The 24,019-nt window shown below is 37.2% G+C and overlaps 1 protein-coding gene across 1 annotated transcript in view; it reads left to right on the top strand.

The window, feature by feature from the left end:
• TRPM1 (transient receptor potential cation channel subfamily M member 1) overlaps positions 1–24,019 on the top strand; it is a 70,225-nt gene that overhangs the window by 42,715 nt on the left and 3,491 nt on the right. Inside the window, exons 21-26 of the mRNA XM_087856558.1 lie at positions 11–262; positions 1,458–1,632; positions 3,233–3,253; positions 4,018–4,162; positions 5,410–5,612; positions 5,952–6,084. Coding sequence (XP_087712684.1) covers positions 11–262; positions 1,458–1,632; positions 3,233–3,253; positions 4,018–4,162; positions 5,410–5,612; positions 5,952–6,084 — 929 coding nt within the window. The remainder of the gene's footprint in view (positions 1–10; positions 263–1,457; positions 1,633–3,232; positions 3,254–4,017; positions 4,163–5,409; positions 5,613–5,951; positions 6,085–24,019) is intronic.

The following is a 24,019-nucleotide window of genomic DNA, read 5'->3' as shown; positions in this document are numbered from 1 at the left end:
TTGTTTTCAGATCCTTATGTCAGAACCAGGCAAACTCAGCCAGAAAATAAAAGTTTGGCTTCAGGAGTACTGGAACATCACGGACCTTGTGGCCATTTCCATGTTCATGATTGGAGCAATCCTTCGCCTACAGAAGCAGCCATACATGGGCTATGGCCGAGTGATCTACTGTGTGGATATCATCTTCTGGTACATCCGTGTCCTGGACATCTTTGGTGTCAACAAGTATCTGGGGCCCTATGTGATGATGATTGGAAAGATGGTTAGTACTGACACCCCACTAGGAACTAGAGACGCTGTGGTTTTGGTTAAGACCTGAGACCAGGCCTTGGGTGTGGTTTTGTTAGACTTCATTTGGTCTTTCTTTTGCAGTTGGTTTCTTGCAGGAAACATTTTTGCTTTAAGATACATAGTTCTCCTACATGTTGGTATTGTGTTGTATATGTATATATACATGTGTATATATATGTATATATACATGTGTATATATATGTATATATACACACACAGAGTATATACTACTTTATATAGAGAAATACATATATATTGTATATGTGTATAATACTAATATTGTGTGTGTGTATATACACACACACACATATATGTATGTTTATAAATATAACAATAACCTGATTCATAACATGGGATGAAAACCAAAAACAAATGAGGCCCAGGGTCACTCCCCCACCCCTATTCCAAACAGTCTTCAGCCCATGTACTCTGACCTGGAGTGGACATAGGCAATTCATGTGATTAGGGCCAAGACAAATCCATGGCAACATTTCTTCCAGAATAAATCATACAATATGAAACAAAACAAAACAAAAAAGAGCCAGCAGATCTTCCTTACAACACCTAAAATAGCTTCAGTGTTAGGACTGGTCCCAAAAGAAAGGAAGTCTCTTAAGTTTAGGAATAACTCTTTATAGCGCAAGCCACTTTGAGTGAAGGGATATATGGTTTAGCTTATCCTGGCAAGGTCTCTCATCTTCAGGGATATCCAAAGCTAGGAATTATACCAGCTCAGTATCCACAGTAACCAGAGCATTGCTCACTGTAACCACTCAGCATTTGTGTAATGAATGAATAAACATTCTGTACTCTCAATCCATTATCTTGTTCCTTTCTTAGATATCTCTGTTTCCCTTACAAATTCCCATGTTTCCCCCATAAATCTTCCCTTTTTCCCTTTGCTGTTGTAGTTATGAGGAATATTTGTTTATGGACAACAATAGAGGAGAAGAAAGAGTAAGAGCAAATGAGGGAGTCAATGCTCTAGAATAAGATGTATGCATTGCATGGCGTATAAAACTAGGAGCCCGTGGATGGGCTGGAGAGAAAGGAAAGAGGTTCTCTTCATCCACATTAAACACTCATGAAGTCCTCAGGGAAAGCAATAGCAAGAGAACCTGGCCCATGAGTCAAGACAGTAAGAGACACATTTTCTTTCTACCCAGATGATTGACATGCTGTATTTTGTGGTCATCATGCTGGTTGTGCTGATGAGTTTTGGAGTAGCCCGTCAAGCCATTTTGCACCCAGATGAGGAGCCTTCTTGGAAATTGGCCCGAAACATCTTCTACATGCCTTACTGGATGATCTACGGAGAGGTGTTTGCAGACCAGATAGACCGTAAGAATAGAATTGATAGTAAGATTCTCTTCCCTGCTTCTGAGGCAGATGATCAGTTCCAAATTAATGGAAGAGCATGCGTTAATTTGGAAATAAATTATTTTTTATTCTGCCATGAGCATCAAATCATTTTACAAAGGAATAAGTGCAGAATATGAAATGTAGATTTTTGAGACATCAGTCATTTCTTCTACCATTAACCAGAATTTTGAAAGAGTCTCACATCCCTTTAGCTGGACCTAGTGAATATCTTATCACATGAATGTAGTCCCAATGCCAATATGCCAATATTTCTTCAACCTAAATCTCTTTCTACCCTAAGACAGAGCTTATTGTTATTTCAATATGAAAGTGTTATTTCAATAGAATGAGATAGTAAGCATGACTGGGTGACTGGTGTCTTGAACCATCCTCTGCTTCAAGTTTCTTCTCCAAAGCCCACTATCCACATGGCTATCAATTTCCTCTTCACTTATGGAGTTCAACTTTTTAAAATCATTATTATCAAAAATAATCTAGATGTTAGCAGAGGAAATGAGCCACGGTCCTTCATGGATTTCTGAGGTGTGTAGGCCCCAGCTCCTCCCCAGGCTGAGTCGGCAGGTCATGGTGTCTCTTGTGTTGTAGGAAGTGAAGCTCAAATGTTCTTATACTATGTCACCTGGCCAGTGAATGTCCCACGGATGAATGACGCTCTTCAGACCTGTTTTTGTGTGCAGACCCATGCGTTCATTTGCATGTTGTGCTCTGTCACAAAGATACAGATGCAACAGCATGCCTGCCATTTCCAGTATTCTGCTTCTTGGGGATAGATGGTCTTGAACATCCTCTTATATGAAACGCAGGGTTCTCAGTACATCCTCTGCGACTGGGTTAGACTGACAACTAGTTCACATAATGCCTTCTATCTAGCTTTTATAACATGATTCTGAACACATCGTTATCACCGGTATCTCAAAGTCAATTGTTGAATATGTTTGTAGCTTGGTAAACTGGAACGTAAAAATCTAATTTGCTTTCAAAAGAATATTTGCTTTGGTAAATATAGGATCCAGACATAAATTGTAATATTTTTATTTTTTATTATTAAATTGGGTAATGAGAAGATAAAGAGGTGAACTTAAGGCTATTTTCAGTAACACCATTAAATGCTGGTTTTTGACTCTTGATCTGATTATTGCATAATAATTTTTCACTTATTTGTGCTGATGAGGTATTTGAATTGTGATATAGAGAATGCCTGATTGGTTAAGCATTTGGTTAAAATGATCATCTGCCAGTAGCCTTATATCTTTTTCACAGCATTTTTAACTAGTGAGCTTTTTATTGCTTATGACATATGGTAAAATCAATATTCATGAAATATATATGTATTTTCTAGAATTAATGATGTATACACTTTCTTCTAAATAGATCACTGTTTCCAAACGTGAATCTATAACTCCCAAACTTGAGTACTTTGTATTTCTTGACACCCAAAACCGTTCTTGTGTTGCTAATCATTTGTTTAACTTTTTTCTAAACTGTCATCTTATTTTCTTTCCTCCCTTCCTGTCACAACTAAAAAAAAATAAAATCCTGCTTTCCAATTGCTATATAGTCTACGCTATGGAAATTAATCGTAAGTTTACGCAGAATTGATGACTCTGACCTGTGAAATGTGTGTATTAGTCAGCCTCTCGCTTGGCTAATTACTGACAACCTTAACCTGGTTTTAAATACTTCTCTTATTTTCTGGTGTCAATACTCTTTTAAACTGTAAGCAAGTAAAAAGTAGGTAGACTATAAGTTCATGGAAGTTATTTCACTGATCGCTGTTGGGATCATTCTTTTTTTTAGTTCAGAACATAGGTCCCATAGGATCAAAGTGACATTCTTGAATGAGCTGAGAGAGAGAAAAGATGATTTTCTAAACATGACACCAGAACCGTTGATTAATGGATTTGAGGGTAGAGAGCATCCTTACCTCCTTCCTCGTAACAAAATTATTTCAAAAGTTCATGTACAAGTGAAACCAAGGAGACAACATAAGGCTATTTTAAATCAGAAGACACAGTAGCTTTCTAATGGATAACAGTACAGAAAAAAAACATAAAGATAGATCTATCTGCTTAGAAATTAAGAACTTCTGTATATGAAAAACAAAAATACAGAAATGGGAAAATGTTTATAAATATGATAGGTCAAAAATGACTATCACTTAGTGCAGAAATGAGTTTCTTATTTTCTTTGTATGAGTTGATATTTTTCATATGGAAAATTATTGTTTATGAAGTCAGGGAAAAAATCACCTTAAAAAAGAAATAGATCACGTAATGGCATATGTAAGTTATTTATTCTATTCATTTTATGTAAAAATTACAAGAAGACAAACTTTTGTTTCAGCTCCTTGTGGCGACAACCAGTATGATGAGGAAGGCAAGCGGCTCCCTCCCTGTATCCCGGGTGCCTGGCTCACACCGGCCATCATGGCGTGCTACCTACTGGTGGCCAACATCCTACTGGTGAACTTGCTCATTGCGGTTTTCAAGTATGTATCAAGGCTGATGACTGGGTGCCTAGTATTTATTACATTACAAATTTCCAGTTTATTCTTGGAACACTCATGAGGCCATGGATTTATACAGAATTTCAGTAGGGCTTTTAAGTGTGTAGAATTTTTCCAATCTCTTTCATTCAAACTTAATCAGCCTTCATGTATTCATGAATCAAAAGTTGACACTTAAATACATTTAAAAATGTTTTGATGGATCAGTAGTTTATTTTTTATTGAAGTATAATTAACATACTGTGTTGTATCAGTTTCAGGTGTATAGTACAATGATTCAATAATCCTGTACATTACCCAGTGTTCAACGGGATGCAATTAAGAGTCTGGGTTTTTTTTTTCCTTTCCTCTCTTTTTTGTTTGTTTTGTTTCTTAAATTCCACATATGAATGAAATCATATGGTATTTGTCTTTCTCTTAAATACATTTAAATTTAATCTTGGTTAGTATTTTAACACTTTAACATGTATTTTAATCTAATGAAAATATTTCCTTAGATGAAAGTCTCCTGGGGAGGGAAGATTTGATCAAGACATGCCTTTAATTCATTATCAGATGGGCTCAGAAAGCAATGTTAACTTCATAAGCTGTGACAATTACAGTAATATTATATAAAATATTTTCCTTATCATTTACAGAATAGAAGATAAAATGGCCTAGGAAAGACATGGCTTAAATTATAAAATGAAGTTTCTTGTAAAACTTGCCCATTTTGGCATGATGTGTTCAGCATGTGACCGTGCTTAATAAATGCTCAAAAAAAATTCTAGCTTCTAAGATGAAAAATACGAGGGAAAAATCCTTCACAGAAATATAGAATCTTAGAGCTGACCGGGGCTTTGGAAAGACTCTGGTTTAAACTCTTGTTCCAGTATTGAAGGTTTAAATACTTCAAAATGCTTAGTTGAATAGCTCCTACCTTTAAAAATATGAAATAAAATTTTCCTGAGCATATGAATCAGTAGACTGTAGTATGGTGTTTCAAGAGAGCAAGAGGTAGCAGTTTCAGTATACTTAATTCTTAATTAATTATAAGAGTAAAATATCCTTGGGTGTAGGCAATCCACATTGATAGATAAACCAGAAGGTAGGGTAATCTAGGAGTCAGTACTAAGGGGCACTAAAAGGCCATTTCACTGTTTATTTTCATTTCAATGTGAGTAATTGATTGCCCTGGGAAATCAAAATGAAAAGTAAAAAAACTAACTAAACATTTATTCTTTTTAAAGCAATACTTTCTTTGAAGTAAAGTCAATCTCCAACCAGGTGTGGAAATTCCAGCGGTATCAGCTGATAATGACATTTCATGACCGGCCAGTCCTACCTCCACCAATGATCATTTTAAGCCACATCTATATAATCATTATGCGTCTCAGTGGCCGCTGTAGGAAGAAAAGAGAAGGGGACCAAGATGAACAGGATCGTGGACTGAGTATGTCCAGGACTCTTTCATTTCTATCTTGGGCGAATTTCAAGAGTGTTCCAACTGGACACCCTCATGGAACTCTCACTCAACTACTTAAATTGTGTGAAAACATAACACTCCAGTCCAACTGCTGTTCTTTGCAGAATGCTTCTCATTTTATGTTGATTTTATTCCAGTTCTGTTAGTTTATGAGTAATTAGTGGAGTAGTCAGAGAATTGCCTGCAAGTGACGGGCAAGGGAGCTTAATTCAGGTTGGGTTGTGAAATTCACAATGGCGCAACTAAATTGATTCTTCATAGACAGAGCTCATTTCTCACTTGGCAAACACTTCTCCCTTTACGCAGAGCTGTTTCTCAGTGACGAGGAGCTGAAGAGGCTGCACGAGTTCGAGGAGCAGTGTGTTCAGGAGCACTTCCAGGAGAAGGAGGACGAGCAGCAGTCATCCAGCGACGAGCGCATCCGCGTCACTTGTGAGAGGTGTGCCCACCACGGGGCCAGTGCCCACCAGCGGGCCAAGGGTGTGCGGGCTTCTCTTCCCCATTCTAAGGGAGATGCCAAAGTTCATATAAATGATCACTCCAAGTTCTCTTGTTTGTTCAAACTTTGGGTTCTTTACGTGTTTGCTCCCGAAGGAGCAAACAGGAAATATCTAGCGTGATTGGTGATTGTAAATTGCATATAGAAGTGAATGGTGACATGTATTGCAAATATTCCGGATGACCCAAACTAAATCAAACCAAACCAAAAGCCCCTGACAAGTTCTTGCCCACCCCCAGAGTGGGCGCTTTTACTTCAATACCCTGCATCAATGAAAGAAAAGTCAGCTGCAGGGCTGTGTAAACGCTAGGGAAGCCGTCTTTTGACTTGTGGTTGCCTTTGTCAAGGATGGTATTCCCCTAGGACTGGCCTGCTCGTCATACCTTAATGTTCTTGTTGCTCCTTTCCCAACCTGGCAGAGCAGAGGTAAAGGCTCCCTCCTCTTTGCTTCTATGAGGCCAAGAGCTATGGGAGAGGCAGAAGTGTCTGTCCCCCGTGAGGGCGGAAACTTCTAAACTAGGGCAGGGTGTGTTTTTCAGACACTTTCGCATCCTGGGTCCCAACAAAATCAGCATTACCCATATGGTACTGCTTAATAAATGCAGAACGAATGAATGCATGTGTGCACAAATCTGTGAATGAGCAAATGAAGGCAGGTGAGGGAGAGCCAGAAAGGGTGACATTTTGCAAACGTTTCAGTATTGCCCTTCCTGCAGCTGAGAACGAGTAACCAGCAAAGGGTAGACAGAAACAATAAAATGACACTATCTATATTTTTCTAATCATATAATTTTTAAGAACCTTTATCACTTAATAAAAGCAGTGTAAGCTATTATTATTATTATTATTTAAAGATTGTGATACTTGATAAAACATCATTTCAAAGAGTTTAACCAACAATGCAGATAGAAGGATGATGCCTACGGGGATTCTAGCTTATCATTCTGTCCTTCAGTACTCAGAATTAAAGTTTCCTAGTAGAGCTACATGTATATATTGATAAACATAAAGACATTCAAAAGAATATTTCAGCAGACCATCCAGTCAAGGGCCTCAATAACTACAACAGAATTCACAATACACCTTGAACTCTCCCTGCTGTGAATGTTCAAGCCAGTGACTCTGCCACAGGCCACAGGAGAGGCGATGCCCCTGAGAGCTCCAGGTCTGTGGCCCCTCTCCTCTCCTAGCCCTAGTCACCTTGTAATCCAGCCTACCAAATTCAAGGGTTCTCTGCACCAATTTTTGGCCTTAATAAGGCACATTATCAAAAAAAACTTTTAAATGCATCTTTGCTGTTTTAATAGTAATTGCGAAGCTTTCAAGATATAAAAATTATTTCTTCCTGAGAAAGATAAGCTACTCCCATCTTAATAATCTAAAATCTCAACCTTTTAGTTAGACATTAACTTGGATTTACAATGGAAATTGTGTTTTGTTTCGCTCTGCCTCTTCCCCTTCCCCCTTCCCCCAGCATTGTTTGGATTTTTACCATTCTTGGAGCAAGCCTCGAAGAATGTGGCTATCAGGTCACTACCAAGCTACATTTTCCTCTTGGGGCTCTGTGCACACGTAATAGGAATGAAAGTGTGTTGGGCAGTAAAAACATCTACTTCCCGTTTCCCTTGGCTGAGATCTCCAGGAGTGATGGGAGTACATTCCTGCCCCTCCGGCTCCCTTGTTGACCCTTTCTAGGCTGAATCACAGGTGAACATCAGAGACAAATGGAGGAGGAGGTTTGGGGAGAAGGTACTTTTCCTTCACCCTTAACCAGGACAGCTGAGGAGCAGGGAAGAGGGTGGAAGAATACAAATAAAATTAGTTATTTTTACCTAAATTTGACACTAGTGATTACCTTTAAAATCAAATCTTTGAGTACTCAGATATTTCTGCCATTTTTAAAAATCTTCTTTAAATATTGGATTGTTTTTATTTTCCACGTCACCATTTGCCATTTGATGATTCTCCCGTCCTTCTCTCAGCTGTCATCCCCAGCACCATTTGACCTGCAGGGTCTGGTTAGGAGCGAGCCTCCATGAAAGGTGTGGTTGGCATCAGTCCCTGCCTGGCCTCCCTGTTGTCTGGTACCTTTCAAAACGTGGGCCAGCAATTTGCATGACTCAGTCTCACAAACGTGTTCACACAGGAAGTTTACAGGGTGTTTTGAGGGCTCATGTACAGGAACCAAATTCATGGCTTTCCCTTAATGTTTGGAAAGTAATATATAAAGTTCTAACGATTTCACCCAATGTCACCATTTTGTGAGATCCAACATTTAGTCCCTCAATCAGATATTTACAGCATGATTCAGTTTTTAGTTAGCACAACCCTGCAGCAGGGTATTTAACCCAAAGCCCCACCCAGCATGCCCACTTAGCTGACTTAGGGCACTGCACTCATGGTTTTCCTCCCAAATTTGGACATCCTCTTCCGTAGTCTGGGCTCTGAGAGTAGCACCACTAGCCACCTCATTTAGCAAGACAGACACTGTCAAATCATCAATTTCTGCTTTCTTCCTCCTGTGAATGAATACACACACACACACACACACACACACACACACACATACACACACACGCACTTCTTTCCTACTCTACTACCAGCACACTAGTACAAGCTACCATCATTTCTCACTAGGATTCCTGCAGTTGCTCAGAAAGCATCTGAGCTCTGAGAACATCTGAGCTCTCCATAATCATTTCTGCTCTTTCAATTCATTTTGCACTCACTAGATTCTAATCTGGTTGCATCGCTCCCCACTAGCTCTCTTTAAAAGACTTTCAGTAGTTCCCATTGCTCCCAGGTCTAGCCTCCCCCTGGACTGCCCTCCCTTCATTCTTGGTACTGAAGTCTTTTCGGCCTTTTATTTCCTCAAAGCCACCACTCCCTTCCTGCATAGGGGTTTTTGCACATGTTGTAACCTCTGTCTACTCATCCTTCGGATCTCTGCTCAAATGTCAATTCCTTATGGAAAACTTCCCTGACCACCTCACACCTTAGACTAGGTCAAGAAGCCTGCGTATCTCCACATAGCAGGAGCTTGAGTTTTTGAATGAATGGATGACTAAAAAGTTCATGTCCTGACGTCAATGCAAATTACCATCCTATCCTCAATGAATATCAAATAGGAAATCAACTATGCTCCCTCTGAGTTTGAAACTTTGATTTTGACAGGTGCTATTGGCAACTAGGAACAGTCTCAATATACAAACGATTCTGCTACCCATAACTGTCAGGAAGAATCTTTAATATCAGCAGCACCAAAACAACTGGTGGTGTTGACAGGTGTTGTTTCTTTGCTTTAAAGGTTAATATCAGATAACCAAGAGGGCTGGTGGAAGAACATTTTACAAATAACTTCTGCCAGCACAACCAAGGTAGAATTTGTCAACCTAGATATTCTATCTCATCATACCAGGCTAATACCTAGTAACACGTATCTTTATCAATCAGAACTTCAAGGCCATCTCTATGTCTCTTGAAAATCCACTGTTGAGAACATCATTCCTTTTGTGGTTTGGCAACCCCTGGTTCACAGGTTCAAGAGCAATTGAGTTGAAAAAATATTTTCTAAAAAAACTTTGTCAGAGATTCAACTTCCTTTTCTTGAACAATGAGAATTATGTAATCCAGTGTGGTTTTTTTTCCCATGTCATCAAGGAAGCTTAGCACCAAACTTAATATTTAATTATAACAGGTACATTATTATAGGTTTTTGGAATACATGGTGTACATTGCCTCCTTATTATCTCTTCTTCATTCGTATCTTCCATTTACATAAATTTTTATTTTGCATATATGATATTTTCAAATATGCAGGCTATAATTCATAAATTATACATTTTAAATGCTGTTGGTCTTGTACTTAAGTGTCTATGGGTCTTAGACTAGCCAAACCTATAATCGAAGGTTTGGATTCCCTCAAAACCTCTGGGTCAAGTGGTTTCTTGTCATATTTGTGGATCTGGGTTAAGGTGTTGGGTTTCCTCTAAGCTTGATTAGGAAAGCAGCAATGTGTGGTCTTGAGATGTTATTTAGCATCTTTTCCTGAGTAATCAGGTAGAGATGCTGGTAACAGAAACCATAACAAGAAAGACAAGAAGGAGAGAAATGAGATAGTCAGTAGAAGAAGATCTGAAAGAGAGAAGAGTCTCAGAGAGGAAGTGTGTAATTCCTCTGATGTAGACAAGGTCATAGAAAGACAAACACACAGTGATGGGAGAGACGTTTGGGAAAGATTCCATCTGAATGTCTTAATCTCAGAAATTAATAGGAGTCAAAGTAACTTGGATTATGGCGAAGGGGTGGGATTAAATCTGGGAGTTTTAATGTGTCTTGTAAATGACAATCTTGTTCCTTGCCTGACTTTGAGAGCCAATTCAAGGACAGGTGCAGATATCAGGCAGAGAGAGATAAAAATAGTATTGGCTTTACTAGTAATAAATGTTGTGCTAGAGGATGTGGTTCAGTTGTTGCCAAATTCACAGAATTAGCCAGAATTAGCCATAGCCACTCAGTCACAGGCACCTGCAGGCCTCCGTTCTCACAGGCAGAATCAGCTTTCCCCACTAAGCTTACCATATGGACAAAACAAAGTGCAAACCCTTGTTCTCTGCAAGCAGCTGGCTCCCAAAGAGAAAGAGAGAAAAGCAAGCTGGTGTCCTGGTCCCCAAATTCCAACCAGAAAATCAGTCTTCCTCAAGGATAAATAAAGGGCTAGAGAGAGGCCAAGAGTTTTATACCAACGGAAAGTCCAGACACATAGGAAGGAATGCTAGGAATGGGGAAAGAGTACACCTAGCAATATTACAGACTTGAAGCCACTAGGAAGATTTGAATTCACCTTTGGGGAAATATGATAGGAAAGGAGCTAGCCAAGAGATTGCTCAGCAGGAATACTGAGGATGTAAGTGAAATTAGCTAACATGACTTTGTATTGGACCAAGTCAAGGTGACTCCCATGACCTTCATCAGTGACTCTCTACAGTCCACGGGCAAGGATGCAGTTAGTGAATGAAGCATGGGGCATAGCAAAAGCGAGGCTGAAAGTGACCAATGCTCCCAAGAACCAATCAGTGGAGATACCACAATGATGTTAGTGTTTAAAATGGTAGCATAAACATATTACATGGCCTCAAGATACCATTTTTCTCTGCCCAGCTGTGGAGTCCTAGTGGCAGTAGAAAAAGGAGTAGAGTTGGCACTATTATGTTGGAAGTAAGGGAGAAAGAGCCTAGGCTATTACTGAGAGCTTCAATGAGTGGCTGACCAGAGTCTTGCCTGAACAGAAAGCGGAATATAGCCAGAAAAAGCTAATTTAGATGACTTGAATTCTAGAAACCAAGGAGGTCTGAAGTATGGCCATGTCGGTATATATAAATGACGTGGCCTAGAGCTAAAATCCTAGAGAGCTTAATATTCTTTTGGTAAGTCTTCAGTATTTTGCTTATTAAAAACAATGAGAAAGCAGGAAGACTTAAGACTTAAGTCTTGTTCTTTGTTTAGTCTTTTCACATAAAAAACTCTGTCAATAAGCACAAACAGGTTCCATCCTGAGTGTTCTCACTATAATTACTAAACTTAAAAGGCAGCCTCAAATGAAGAAGTAGATGGAAATTAAAATAGCTGGATATAAAATTTGGACTGGATTAGACAAGTTTATGACCTGTAGACCTGGAATAAAATTACAGGGTAAGAATAGTCTTAGAACTCAATATAGAATACCATGGAACCTTGAAACATGGGTTTCTTCAAGTATAAACCAGATCTAGTTGTTCCACTAACATTATGTTTTTAGGTTAACATTGAGCTCTGTCATTAAGGAAATGTTCTCATATAATTTATAAGATGCCTTGCAGGTGAAGGGTAATGATTGCACATGAAAAGATGACTGCACATAAAACAGGTTTTGGTAACTACCATACTACAGAACTCCAAATATCTAAGTTCTGTCTTTTGGAAACACACACAGGGACTCTTACCATGAGAACATGAATTTGGACCTTATATTTAATAGATAAGAGTCTATGAAACTCCAATAAAGTCATGTCATATATAGGTATTTTCTTGGAAGTTACTACAAAAGTGCCACAAATTTATATATTGCTGTACCTGTTAGAATGAAATGGAAAATTTTATTTACAATGCCTTAACAAAAAAAGTGTGTTTTAATTAAGCTACTTTCAGGTTTAGTAGTATAATGTCCAAAACCAAATATCCTAAATAATAGATATATGAAGATACAGATGAAAGCCTCAGGAGATTTGCAGTCACATCTACTTCACGTGGTCATGCTATTTTACACTTGGGTAGAATTTACAGCTCACAGAGTGCTTTCATTTACACAATTTCACTTAATTGTCACAGCACTATCATGCTACTACTGTTGTTATTGCTGTTCTTGCTGATGTTGTTTATTGTCACTGGTGACAGCTGCACAATAAAGAGGAGCTGGTGGAGCACTTCATCCCTAAGATGAATATGGGCACCTCTCAAAGAGAATCCTGAAGTTGACAAAATGTTGATCCTAAACAGCCTTTCTTTTTCCTTGAAAGCAAACTAAAACAAAAGAAGTCCTGATATGCAATGTCAATTGCTAATCTGGTACCATTATCTCTAACTTTCTTAATTTACAAAACAAGTAGAATTATGTATGTGCCAGATTTTGAGACTGATTAGGGCATTGGGATGTGGCCTTTTAAAGAAAACTCTGCAGACCAATCTGTACTAATCTCTGAATCAAACAGAGAGAAGTGTGAGGGGGACAAACACAACTATTAACAAACACACTAGGACTGATAAAGCAAGTTAGGTTCTGGGCTCCCAGGGGTTTTAGAAGGAGACACCATAAAGTAGTAAAAGGCAGGGCAAGTGTTGTCATAAATGATGTGCGGCTTAAATTCTATTCAAAGACAGGAAAATGATTACTTTGGGCCCAGCCAGTTTATAGATTTCACTTGGTTCTGGTTTCCTCTGGTATAAAAGGCTAGCCCTCACAAATTGTCCTTCTGGTCTGCCAGTTGAAACTCAGTAGTTTGGTAGTTAGAAAAATGGCCTTCGTGCCCTTTACAAAAGTATTCTAAATGGAAGAATTTTTGCTGCAAAGTAAATGCTACCACAGTGTGTGAAATAAAAACCTAATGAAGCACACGTGACGTGATGAGCACCTGGTGTTATACAAAGATAATAAATCATTGAACATTATATCAAAAACTAATGATGTACTATATGTTGGCTGATTGAATTTAAATAAGAAAAAACCTAGTGAAGCTACTTATGTGATCTATATGTGAATCCACACACAGAAATAATTACAAGAAGCCATGAATTCAAGTTGGCAAAAATAGATAGAAGTAGATCTGGTAAGAAATCAGTATTTCAGTCTAAAAAAGTGCATTTGTATCACAAAAATACTTACCATCCAAAGAAATAGTCCCTTTGAGCCAAATACTAGTCATACTAGAGTAATAGTTATAAGTGATTTGACCAACTGATTTGAAACACACAAAAGCAAATATTGACCTATTTTATAAAATGAATATTATTTTAAAAAATAATAAACAATAATAAACAATGCAGTCACATTAATCTAATTAAATAGTACTAGAAGCCAGGGTAACAATGTAATTTTATATACAATGGCTGGGATCCCTGGCGTCACCAAGGCAGCTTTCATTCATCTGGTTCTACAAATATCAGAGGTAGTAAGTTCTAGACCAAGTTTTCCCAAACTGAGGTCATCAAATGCCCTGGCTTTTGGGGTTCTCAAGTTCTAGGAGAATTTTCTTTTTCCATTTTGATGATGATGAAATGTTTGTGAAGCAAATTTGAGGGTGAAGAACAAGATGAGACAGAAAGGCAGGATGGGGACCAGATTCTGAAAAGTCTTAAATGTATATAAGAAACAGAAATCTTTTTAAAAAGATATTATTTATTTATTTATTTATTTATTTATTTATTTATTTGAGACAGAGAGAGAGAGCACAAGCAGTGGGGAGAGGCAGAGGCAGAGGCAGAGGGAGAAGAAGACTCCCCACTGAGCAAGTAGCCCAATGTGGGACTAGATCCCAGGACCTTGAGATCATGACCTGAATCAAAGGCAGATGCTTAACCGACTGAGCCACCTAGGTGTCCCAAGAAACAGAAATCTTTATAGAAGGAGGTTAAGGGCTGCTATGGAATTGGAAGGGAAAACCTGAAGCTGCATTTACGTGGCACTTTACATAATACTGAGATAGTGCCAACTGTTTCTATCATAGAAACATTATCAATGGAGATTATAAGGTTTCCTTTTTTAAAAAAAGATTATTTATTTATCTATTTATTTTAGAGAAAGAGAGCACGAACGGGGGGAGGGGAAGAGACAGAAGGAGGCTCCCCACTGAGCTGGGAGACCAACATGGGGCTTGATCCCAGTCCCATGAGATCATGACCTGAGCCAAAGGCAGATGCCTGGTCATCTGAGCCATCCAGATGCCCCTAAGGTTTCCTTCTAACACACTCCTTGGTACCCAACATTGCAATAAAATATAGCTTTTAATCTTATATGTTAAGATAGTAGCAACAGCTGCTACTGTTTTTAAGCAAGGAGTGACATGATTGAGTACCTGTGTTATTGTTTTGGATTGGAGCAAGAAGCCATTGGAGGCAAAGAATTATTCCTAACAACTAACATTTTTTGCTTTATCAGCTGGGGTATAATATGAGGTCATATCTCTTTTAATGTTAAAGAAAATTATACTGAGACTTCATCCTGCTAATTCCAGGAGTGTCTTCTTTCCCTTCCTATTGTTCCCCTAACTGAGTCAGTTGTAGGAGATCCAGTGGTCTAGCAAATTCCCTACCTATTGCATCAAGAACCAAGAAGGTGGAGCCATTGCTTTGTGTTCTCTCTCTATTCTCCTGCCACTTGGTCCTGGAAGTTGTGGAAGTGCAGGGCAGAGTGAATTAATTAAAGCCCCAGATTTCTGATTGGAAGTTGGAAAGAGGGAGCTCCAGGGTACTGGAAATACCAAGCAGATTACAGAGAGGGATGAGATTGGGAAAGTAACCCTACGAATTTGCTTATGAACTTTAGAGCTCACCCCCAACTGTATTTGTATGTGTATGTGTGTACATGTGTGTGTGCATGTGTGTGGGGTGTGTGTGTGTGTGTGTGTGTGTGCGTGTGGTTCTCCTTATTAGCATACCTAAAGCATTGAGGGAGACAAAGTGAACAAAAAATGTTAGAGTAAGGAATTGTTAAATTCCACCCCTCCATAAAACTGGCAAAACTTTCAATCAACTTTTTTAGAAAGATGGAAATGAACCAATGGCTTGCAACAATTTGTGGAGTGCTTATTCAAGAAACATAGCTGAATCTTTTTTTTTTTTAAGTGAGATTTGTGGCATTTCAATTTACCTGGTCCCATACACTGCTCTTCAGTTCAGTGGCAGCCATGAGAATAACAGACTGAATTCCTGGTACAGTGGAAGCAAAAATTAACTCATCTACAAAGAACTGTAATCATCTGTTTTGATCCATCTGGTGACTCCCTGAAAGATTGTCTCAAAAGACTTGTCTTAATTTCCCCTGACTTGTAACTACCCCTGGGCTAAAACTGCTAGCCAGAGGTGAGGATGGGGAGACGGCATTTGTCAAAAACATTTACAGGCAAATGTTTTGGTCACTATTCCCCAAGGTGAAAAATAACAGAGTTGGGGCAAATGAGACTAACCAAAAAGCTTCAGAGAAAAGGTTGGGACATGAGATGTCCATAGGGCTTTGAAAAGCTCTGACATATTCCTGCAAATCTAGAAAGCCATGTGCATTCATAGGCTGTGCACACGCTCAGAAAGTACCTGAGAAGGCTGAAAGCCTCCAATTCTAGATGCCCTAAAGGTGCTGTGCAAACAGGAAGTGAAGGCTAAGACAAAGATGCAAACTCTGTCTCAGTGTTGAAGATGTGTATGCACAGAGCCCCTCAGCAAAGACTGGGAGATTTTTTTTATTCCAGATTTAAGGAAATCTTTGTTCAATCATCAGCTGACCACTGAGCTAAAAAACAAAAACAAAAAAACAAAACAAAAAAAAACGAAAAACAAAATTAAAAAAAACAGGATTTCAGTGACCACACACAACAAAGAATACAAGCTTTATAGAATCATTTCAGAAAAATCACTAAATAAGCAACAACTATCACAATATGAATCAACAAGAACAAACCTGGGGGAGGAAAGAGAATCTGACTTCCAGAGTTGCCATGCTATATTACTCAAAATGCCCAGTTTTAAATAAAAAGACATGCAAAGAAACAAGACAGTATGGTCCACACCTAGGGAAAAGGCAATAAAAAAAACTGGCCCTAAGAAATCCCAGATGTTGGACTTTCTGACAAAGACTTCAAATCAGTTTTGTAAACACATTCAAAGAGCTAAAGAAAACCATCTCTAAAGATCTACAGAGAGGTAGAGAATGCTGTCTTGCCATGTAGAGAATATGAATAAAGAGATAGAAGTTATATTTTAGAAGAAGAAGAAGAAGAAGAAGAAGAAGAAGAAGAAGAAGAAGAAGAAGAAGAAGGAGAAGAAGAAGAAGAAGAAGAAGGAGGAGGAGATGACGACAATGGCAGAGGAGAGGGAGGAGGAAGAGAAGGAGGCGAAGAGGAGGAGGAAAGAGGAGTAGGAGAAGGAGAAGGAGAAGAAGGAGGAGGAGGAGGAAAAGGAGAAGAAACAAACAGAAATTCTGGAATTGTAAAGTACAAGAACTGAAATGAAAATTTTACTATAGAGTCTCAAAATCAGGTTTGAGCAGGTGGAAGAAAGAATCAGTGAACTTGAAGATAAATCGATTGAGATTATCCAGTCTAAGGAAGAGAAATATAAAAGAATGAACAGAGTCTCAGAGATCTGTGGAACACCATCAGCATAAAAGCATACACATAATGGGAGTGCCAGAAGGAGACAAAAGAGAAAGTAGCATAAAATATCTGAAGAAATAAAGGCCAAATTTTCCCCAAATTTGATTAAAAAAAATATGAATCTACATATACAAGATGTTTAATGAACTCCAAGTAAAATAAACTCAGACATCCACATTTATTCAAATCATAGCCAAACTGTCATAAGCCAAAGGAAAAAAATCTTGAAAACAGTAAGAAAGAAGGAACTCATCATGTACAAAACATCCTCAGTAAAATAAAAGGCTGACCTCTCATTGGAAATCAGGGAACAAGTAGGCGGTGGGATGAAATATTCAAAGTGCTGAAAGAAAAATATTATCAACCAAAAATACTTTATCTAGCAAAACAGTGTTTCAAAAAATGAAGGAGAAATTAAGATTTTCCCAGATAGCAAAAACTGAAAGAATTTGTTGCTGCTAGACCTGCCCTAGGAGAGATACTAAGAAGTCCTTTGGGCAGAAATGAAAGGTCACCAGACAGTAACTAAAATCTACATGAAGAAATAAAGAGCAGCAGTAAAGGTAACTACATACATAAGTATAAAAAACATTATAAATATATTTTTTGTTTGTGACTACTTTTTATTTTCTATAAAATTTAAAAGATATCTGCAGAAAGCAATAATTACAAGTCTATATAGATGGGCACAAAACATATAAAGATGTAATCTGTAACAACAGCGTAAAGTAGAGGAAGAGGAATAAACTTTAAAAGAGCAAATTTTTTACACTATTGAAATTAAATTGACATTGATCTGAATTCAATTGCCATAAATTAAATGTTCATTGTAATCCTAGGACAACCACTAAGAAAACAACTCAAAAATATATAATAAAATAAATGGAAAGGGAATTAAAATGGTACACTAGAAAATGTCTATTTAACACAGACAGAGGTAGTAATGGAGGAATTAAGCAAAAAAAGACATAAGACATGTGGAAAACAAATAGTAAAATTATAGGGGCAAATTCTTCCTTGTTAGTAATCATATTAAATATAAATGGATTAAACTCTCCAATTAAAACACAGGACTGTCAGACTGTATATTTTTAAAAACATGGTCTAATTGCATTCTCTCTACAGAGATTCATTTTAGATTCAAGACACATAGTTTGAAAGTAAAAGGATGGAAACAGATACTCCACATGAACAGTCATCAAAATTAGTATAGCTATCAAGTGCCTGGGTGGCTCAGTTGGTTAAGTGGCCTACTCTTGATTTCAGCTCAGGTCATGATCTCAGGGTCCTGGGATCAAGCCCCACATTGGACTCCACACTTAGTGGGAAGTCTGCTTGAGATTCTCTCTCCCTGTCCCTTTGCCCCTACCCCCCTCGCACTCTCTCTTTCTAAAATAAATAAATAAGTCTTTAAAATATTAGTATAGCTGTGGTGCATATGCTAATATTAGACAAAATAGATTTTAAGACAAAAATTGTTATTAGAGACAAAGAAGGACATTAAATTATGATAAAATGGTTGATCTATCAAGGAGATAGAATAATTAGAAACATATATGCACCTAATAGCAGAGCCTCATAATATGTGAAGCAGAAACTGACCAAAGTAAAGGGAGAAAAAGGCAGTTCTACAATAATAGTTGGAGACTCTAATATCTCACTTACATTAATAATAGAACAACTAGGCAGAAAATAATAAAAACATAAAAGACTTGAATAATAACATATGCCAACTCAACCTAACAGAACACTACTCAACAACAGCAGGATATACATTCTTCTCAAGAGCATATGGAACATTATCCAGGATAGACAATATGTTAGGCCATATAACACATCCAAACAAATTTTTAAAAGATTGAAATTAATCAAAGTGTGTTCTCTGGCCACAATGAAATAAGATGATAAATTAATACCAAGAGGAAATTTGGAAAATTCACAAATATATGAAAATTAAGCAACACAGTCTTAAATAACCAATGAGTTGAAGAAATCACAAGGGAAATTAGAAAGTACTTTGAGGCTGCACAACAGTGTGAATAAACTAAATGCCACTGAAATGTACATTTAAAAATGGTTAAGATGATAAATTTTATATGTATTTTACCACAGTTTAAAATTTTTTTAAAGAGAAAGAAAATACTTAAAAGTGAGTAAAAATGAAAACACAACATAACCAAAATTTATGGGTTGCAGCAAAAGCGGTACTCAGAATACTTATAACAGTGAATGTCTGTATTAAAAAAGAAGAAAGATCTCAAAGGCACTGAGTTCTGAACTAACGAGTAGACCACTACCAAGGTCCCAAACTGATCACTGGGCTTTACATACACAGGAAAGATTCCAAAAGCACAGCCAAGACTTTTAAAATTCAACTGAAATTGGAATCACAACACAAAAATCATGGTGGAACTTGCAGCTTGAGCCTAACTAGGTCAATCAATTGCTGAAAGAAAAATATCAACATTCTTCATGGGATTTAAACAAGACTCTGTGTCGCATGACATAATATTCAAAATGTCCACGATATAATTTAAAAACAACTTAGAATCTGAAGAATTCAGAGAAAATTCAGTTTACCTGGAGAAAAAAAAATCAATAAATGTGAAGGCCAAGGTAGTACAGATGTTTGAATTATTTGACAGACTTCAAAGAAACTATTATAAAAATGCTTGAACAAAATTGCAAAGAATGTTGAAGCTAATGGAAAAATAGAAAGTCTTAGAAAAAATAGAAGATATAAAGAAGAACCAATGAAAATTTTAGAATTGAAAAATACAATAAGTGAAATTAAAATTTCACTGGCTAAGCTCAATAGCATAACAGAGATGACAGAGGAAGGAATCTATAAACTTGAAGATATATATATATATAGATAGAGATAGATAGATAGATAGATAGATAGATAGATAGATAGATAGATAGATACATAGATATAGATATATAAATTACCTAATTGGAGCAAAAGAGAGTAAATAAACTGGGGGGGGGGAGGAACTTCGTCGAACTATGGGACAGTAACAAAAGGTGTAACACTGTGCTATCAGAGTCTCAGTAAAAGAGAAAAAATGTGATGCAGAAAATAATACTTCAAGAAATAATAAATGAAAAATTCCCAAATTGGGTGAAAGACATAAATCTACCATTAAAGAAATTTAGCAAACACCAAACAGGAATAACTCAAAGAAATGCACACCCAGGTACAAGTTAGAATCTTCTGAAAACAAAAGACCAAAAAAAAAAAAAAATTACAACAGCCAGAGAAAAATGACACATTACTTATAGGGGAACAGCTATTGAAATAAGGGCAGATTTCTCACAAGAAACCAAGTAGGCCAGGAAAAAGTAGCATTATGGTTTTAAAGCTGAAAAGAGAACTGTCAACCCCAGAATTCTATATCCAACAAAAATTCTTCAGGAATGAATATGAAATAAAGACCTTCTTAGAGAATTCATTGTTAACAGGTGGGCACTAAAAAGATTACTACAAGAAATTCTTCAGACAGAAGAACCTATACCGGAATAAACTTGCAATATCAGGAATGAAGGAACGTTGGGGGTTTCACTATGTGTCTATGTAGTATCTAAAACAACCAAAGCATAAAGGGGTGGACAGAAAATGGACCCATATGGTGGTAATGTTTTTACATCCAATTGAAGTGGTAAAATACTGATGCTAAGTAGACTGTGAAATGTTACTATCCACCTTGTCGTCCCCAGAACAACCACTATAACATCTATACAGTAAATGGTATAGTCATTTCCCAACTTATTTCTGAGGCCAGCATGACCCTGACACAAAAACCTAACACAGAACTAAAAAAGAAAACTATAGGATACTAGCCCTTATGATCATAGATACAAAACTTCACAACAAATATTAGCAAGTTGAGTCTAGCCACAACCAGGCAGAGTTTGTCTTAGGAATGAAAGGATGCTCAATATTTGAAAATCCATGTAACCATTACATTAACAGTTTAAAGAAAACATATGATATCAACTGGTGAAGAAAAAAATATTTCCACAAAATTCAACATCCATTCCTGATTTTTAAAAAAAAGAATGAATAAAATAAATTTAAAAAAAAAGGAAACTTATCAGCAAACCAGAAACAGAGAGGAACTTCTGCAATCTGATAAATGGCATTTATTTAAAAAGCCACAGCTAACATGGCAAAGACTGAATGGTTTCTCCCCCTAAAACTGAGAGCAAGGCAAGGATGTCCACTCTACCAGTGCTACTGAGCAACATTCTAAAAGTCTTAAACTTCTGGAACTCTTCTGGACTTCAAAACTTAATTAGATGGGAGAAAATGACCCAACTTTTAAAAAGGGGAACAGATGAGAATAGACACACCAGAGAGGACTTAAGTTTGGCAAATAAGTGCATAAAAGATGCTCAACATTATTATCTATTAGTGAAATGCAAATTGAAACCATGATGAGATAACTCTACACACATATTACAATAGTTAAAATAAAAACATACTGACAATACCAACTGCCAACAAAGACACGGAGCTCCTGGAACTCTCCTACACTGGTGGGACTATAAAATGGGGCAACCACTCTGAAAAATGGTTTGGCAGTTTCTTATAAAGTTAAACATAAACTTGCTGCATTCTCTAGGTATGAAATGAAAACTTACTGGTTCAGCCACTATGAATAACAATATGGAGGTTCCTCAAAAATTTAAAAATAGAACTACCAGATGATCCAGTAATTCCACTCCTGGGTATATATATCCAAAGGAAATGAAAACAGGATATCCAAGAGATATATGTACTCCTATGTTTATTGCAGCATTATTTGAAATAGCCAAGATATGGAAACAACCCAAGTGTCCACAACAGATGAATGGATAAAGAAGTCATGGTTTATATATACAATGGAATATTATTTAGCCATGAGAAAGACGGAAACCCTGCCATTTGTGACAACATGGATGGACCCTGAGGACACTATGCTTAAATGAAATAAGTCAAACAGAGCAAGAGAAATGTGTATGATCTTATGTACATGTGGAATCAGAAAAAGCTAAAGTCATAAAAAAAAAAAAAGAGTAGAACAGTGGCTACCCAGGGGTTACCATGGGAATTGAGGATATGTTGTTTAAGGTACAAATCTGCAACCAGTAGATAAATAAGTCCTGGAGATCTAATGTACCATATAGTGGTTATAGTAAAAAATACTGTATTATTAACTTAAGCATTGCTAAAAGACTAGATCTTAATCCTCCCCACCCCCAAAAAATAAAGGATAATTATGTGACATTATAAAGGTGTTAGCTAACACTACAGTGGTAATCATGTTGCCATATATAAATGTATCAACACATTTGACATCTTAAAGTTACACAATGGGTGATTCATACAACTGAATACCAAAAGAAAAAAACAGTCAATTTACCTTGTGAAAATTTCTAAAAGAAAAATTAAAAAGAAATAAAAGAAATTAAAAAAATAAAAGAAAATATGAAATTAGAAATATGGCATGTGAGAAATACGTCTTTAAGAGCAAACCACTTAGCCTTAGAATACCCTTGTATTCTGTGCTATGCTGAAAAATATTTCACTCCATACTGAAAGGAAAGCAGAATTAAGACTTAGAAAGTAAGAAAGTTCATGTTTTGCTACAAGCTCTATCAAAAATGACAGACTTCTCTTATGTGTTTTCCTGCCACTCAGTATGTCAACAGGTCCGGGACTCTTGTCAAAGTGTTTCCTAGCTAGCCTGTCCTTCCTCATCTGATATGGAAATCACTCTTTGTAGGGATGTCAAGATTTGTGAAATGTCTTAAGTAATTGAGGGAAGTCACAAAATATGGCTAGCATAGGAGATGGTTAATTATCCACCCTTTTTGTTCATCATTTCAGATATAAGTGACCTTAAACTCATTTATTTCTCTCTCCTTTCACACATACTATAAAAACCTCAATACAATGTCCCTTGATTTGATATAACCGTTTAAACTTTGTTGTCTCCAACACTGCAGCTGTTTATAAGCTTGAAATAAGCAGCTGATCATTTTTCTTAATCTAAGCCACATCGTGAAACATTGTTTCTTCCACAGTTTCAATTAAGGGAGTGGCAGTAGGAATGGGAGGAGATTTAGAGACACCCACAGAGGAGTCCTACCATGGGGCTTGGTAGTTTATTCAATGCCGGGGGCTGGGGGGTTAGAGAAGTAGGAAGGCAGAGTGTAGTAAGGAAGACTTAAGAATCAGATGACTTTGGGATTTCCTTATTATTTTGTTTTTTTATTGAAGTGTGGTTGATGCACAGTGTTACATAACGTCAGGTGTACAATGCTGACTTGAGACACCTGTACATTATGTTTTGCTCACCATGAGTGTAGCTACCATCTGTCATTACCCAACACTAGTACAATACCACTGACTACATTCCCAATGCTATACATTTCATGTCTTTGACCTATTCTATAACCAGAGGCCTGTACCTCCCACTCCCCTTCACCCATTTTGCCCATCCTCTCTTCCCCTCCCCTCTGGTAACACCAGTTTGTTCTCCGTATTTAGGGGTCTGTTTCTGTTTTGTTGTTTGTTCATTCACATGTTTTGTTTTTTAGATTCCACATATGAGTGAAATCATAGGATATTTGTCTTTCTCTGTCTGGCTTATTTCATTGCGCATAATACCCTCTAGGTCCATCCATGTTGTCACAAATAACAAATTTCCTTTTTATGTATGAGTGGCTGGCCATGTTGTTATCTGAATTAGGTAATACAGGAAAAACATAGGGACTTACAAAAGATTTGAGAGGAGAGATATTTATCTATGTTCTACCAGAGATATTTATCTATGTTTATTTATTTATTTATTTTCAGAGTTTGGACAGAGTTTGCATTATCTCCTAATGTAGTATTTGTTAAAGGATCTCAAGTTTGACTTTACAGAGGATATTGTGGATTTTGACACAAAAGGAATCATTGAGGGTAACAGATTTGAAGTGAGCAA

Source organism: Ursus americanus, chromosome 28, assembly GCF_024610735.1.
Source record: "Ursus americanus isolate L20-20 chromosome 28, mUrsAme1.1.p, whole genome shotgun sequence".
In the NCBI taxonomy this organism is placed as follows: Eukaryota; Metazoa; Chordata; class Mammalia; order Carnivora; family Ursidae; genus Ursus; species Ursus americanus.
This window is presented reverse-complemented; position numbering and strand designations above follow the sequence as displayed.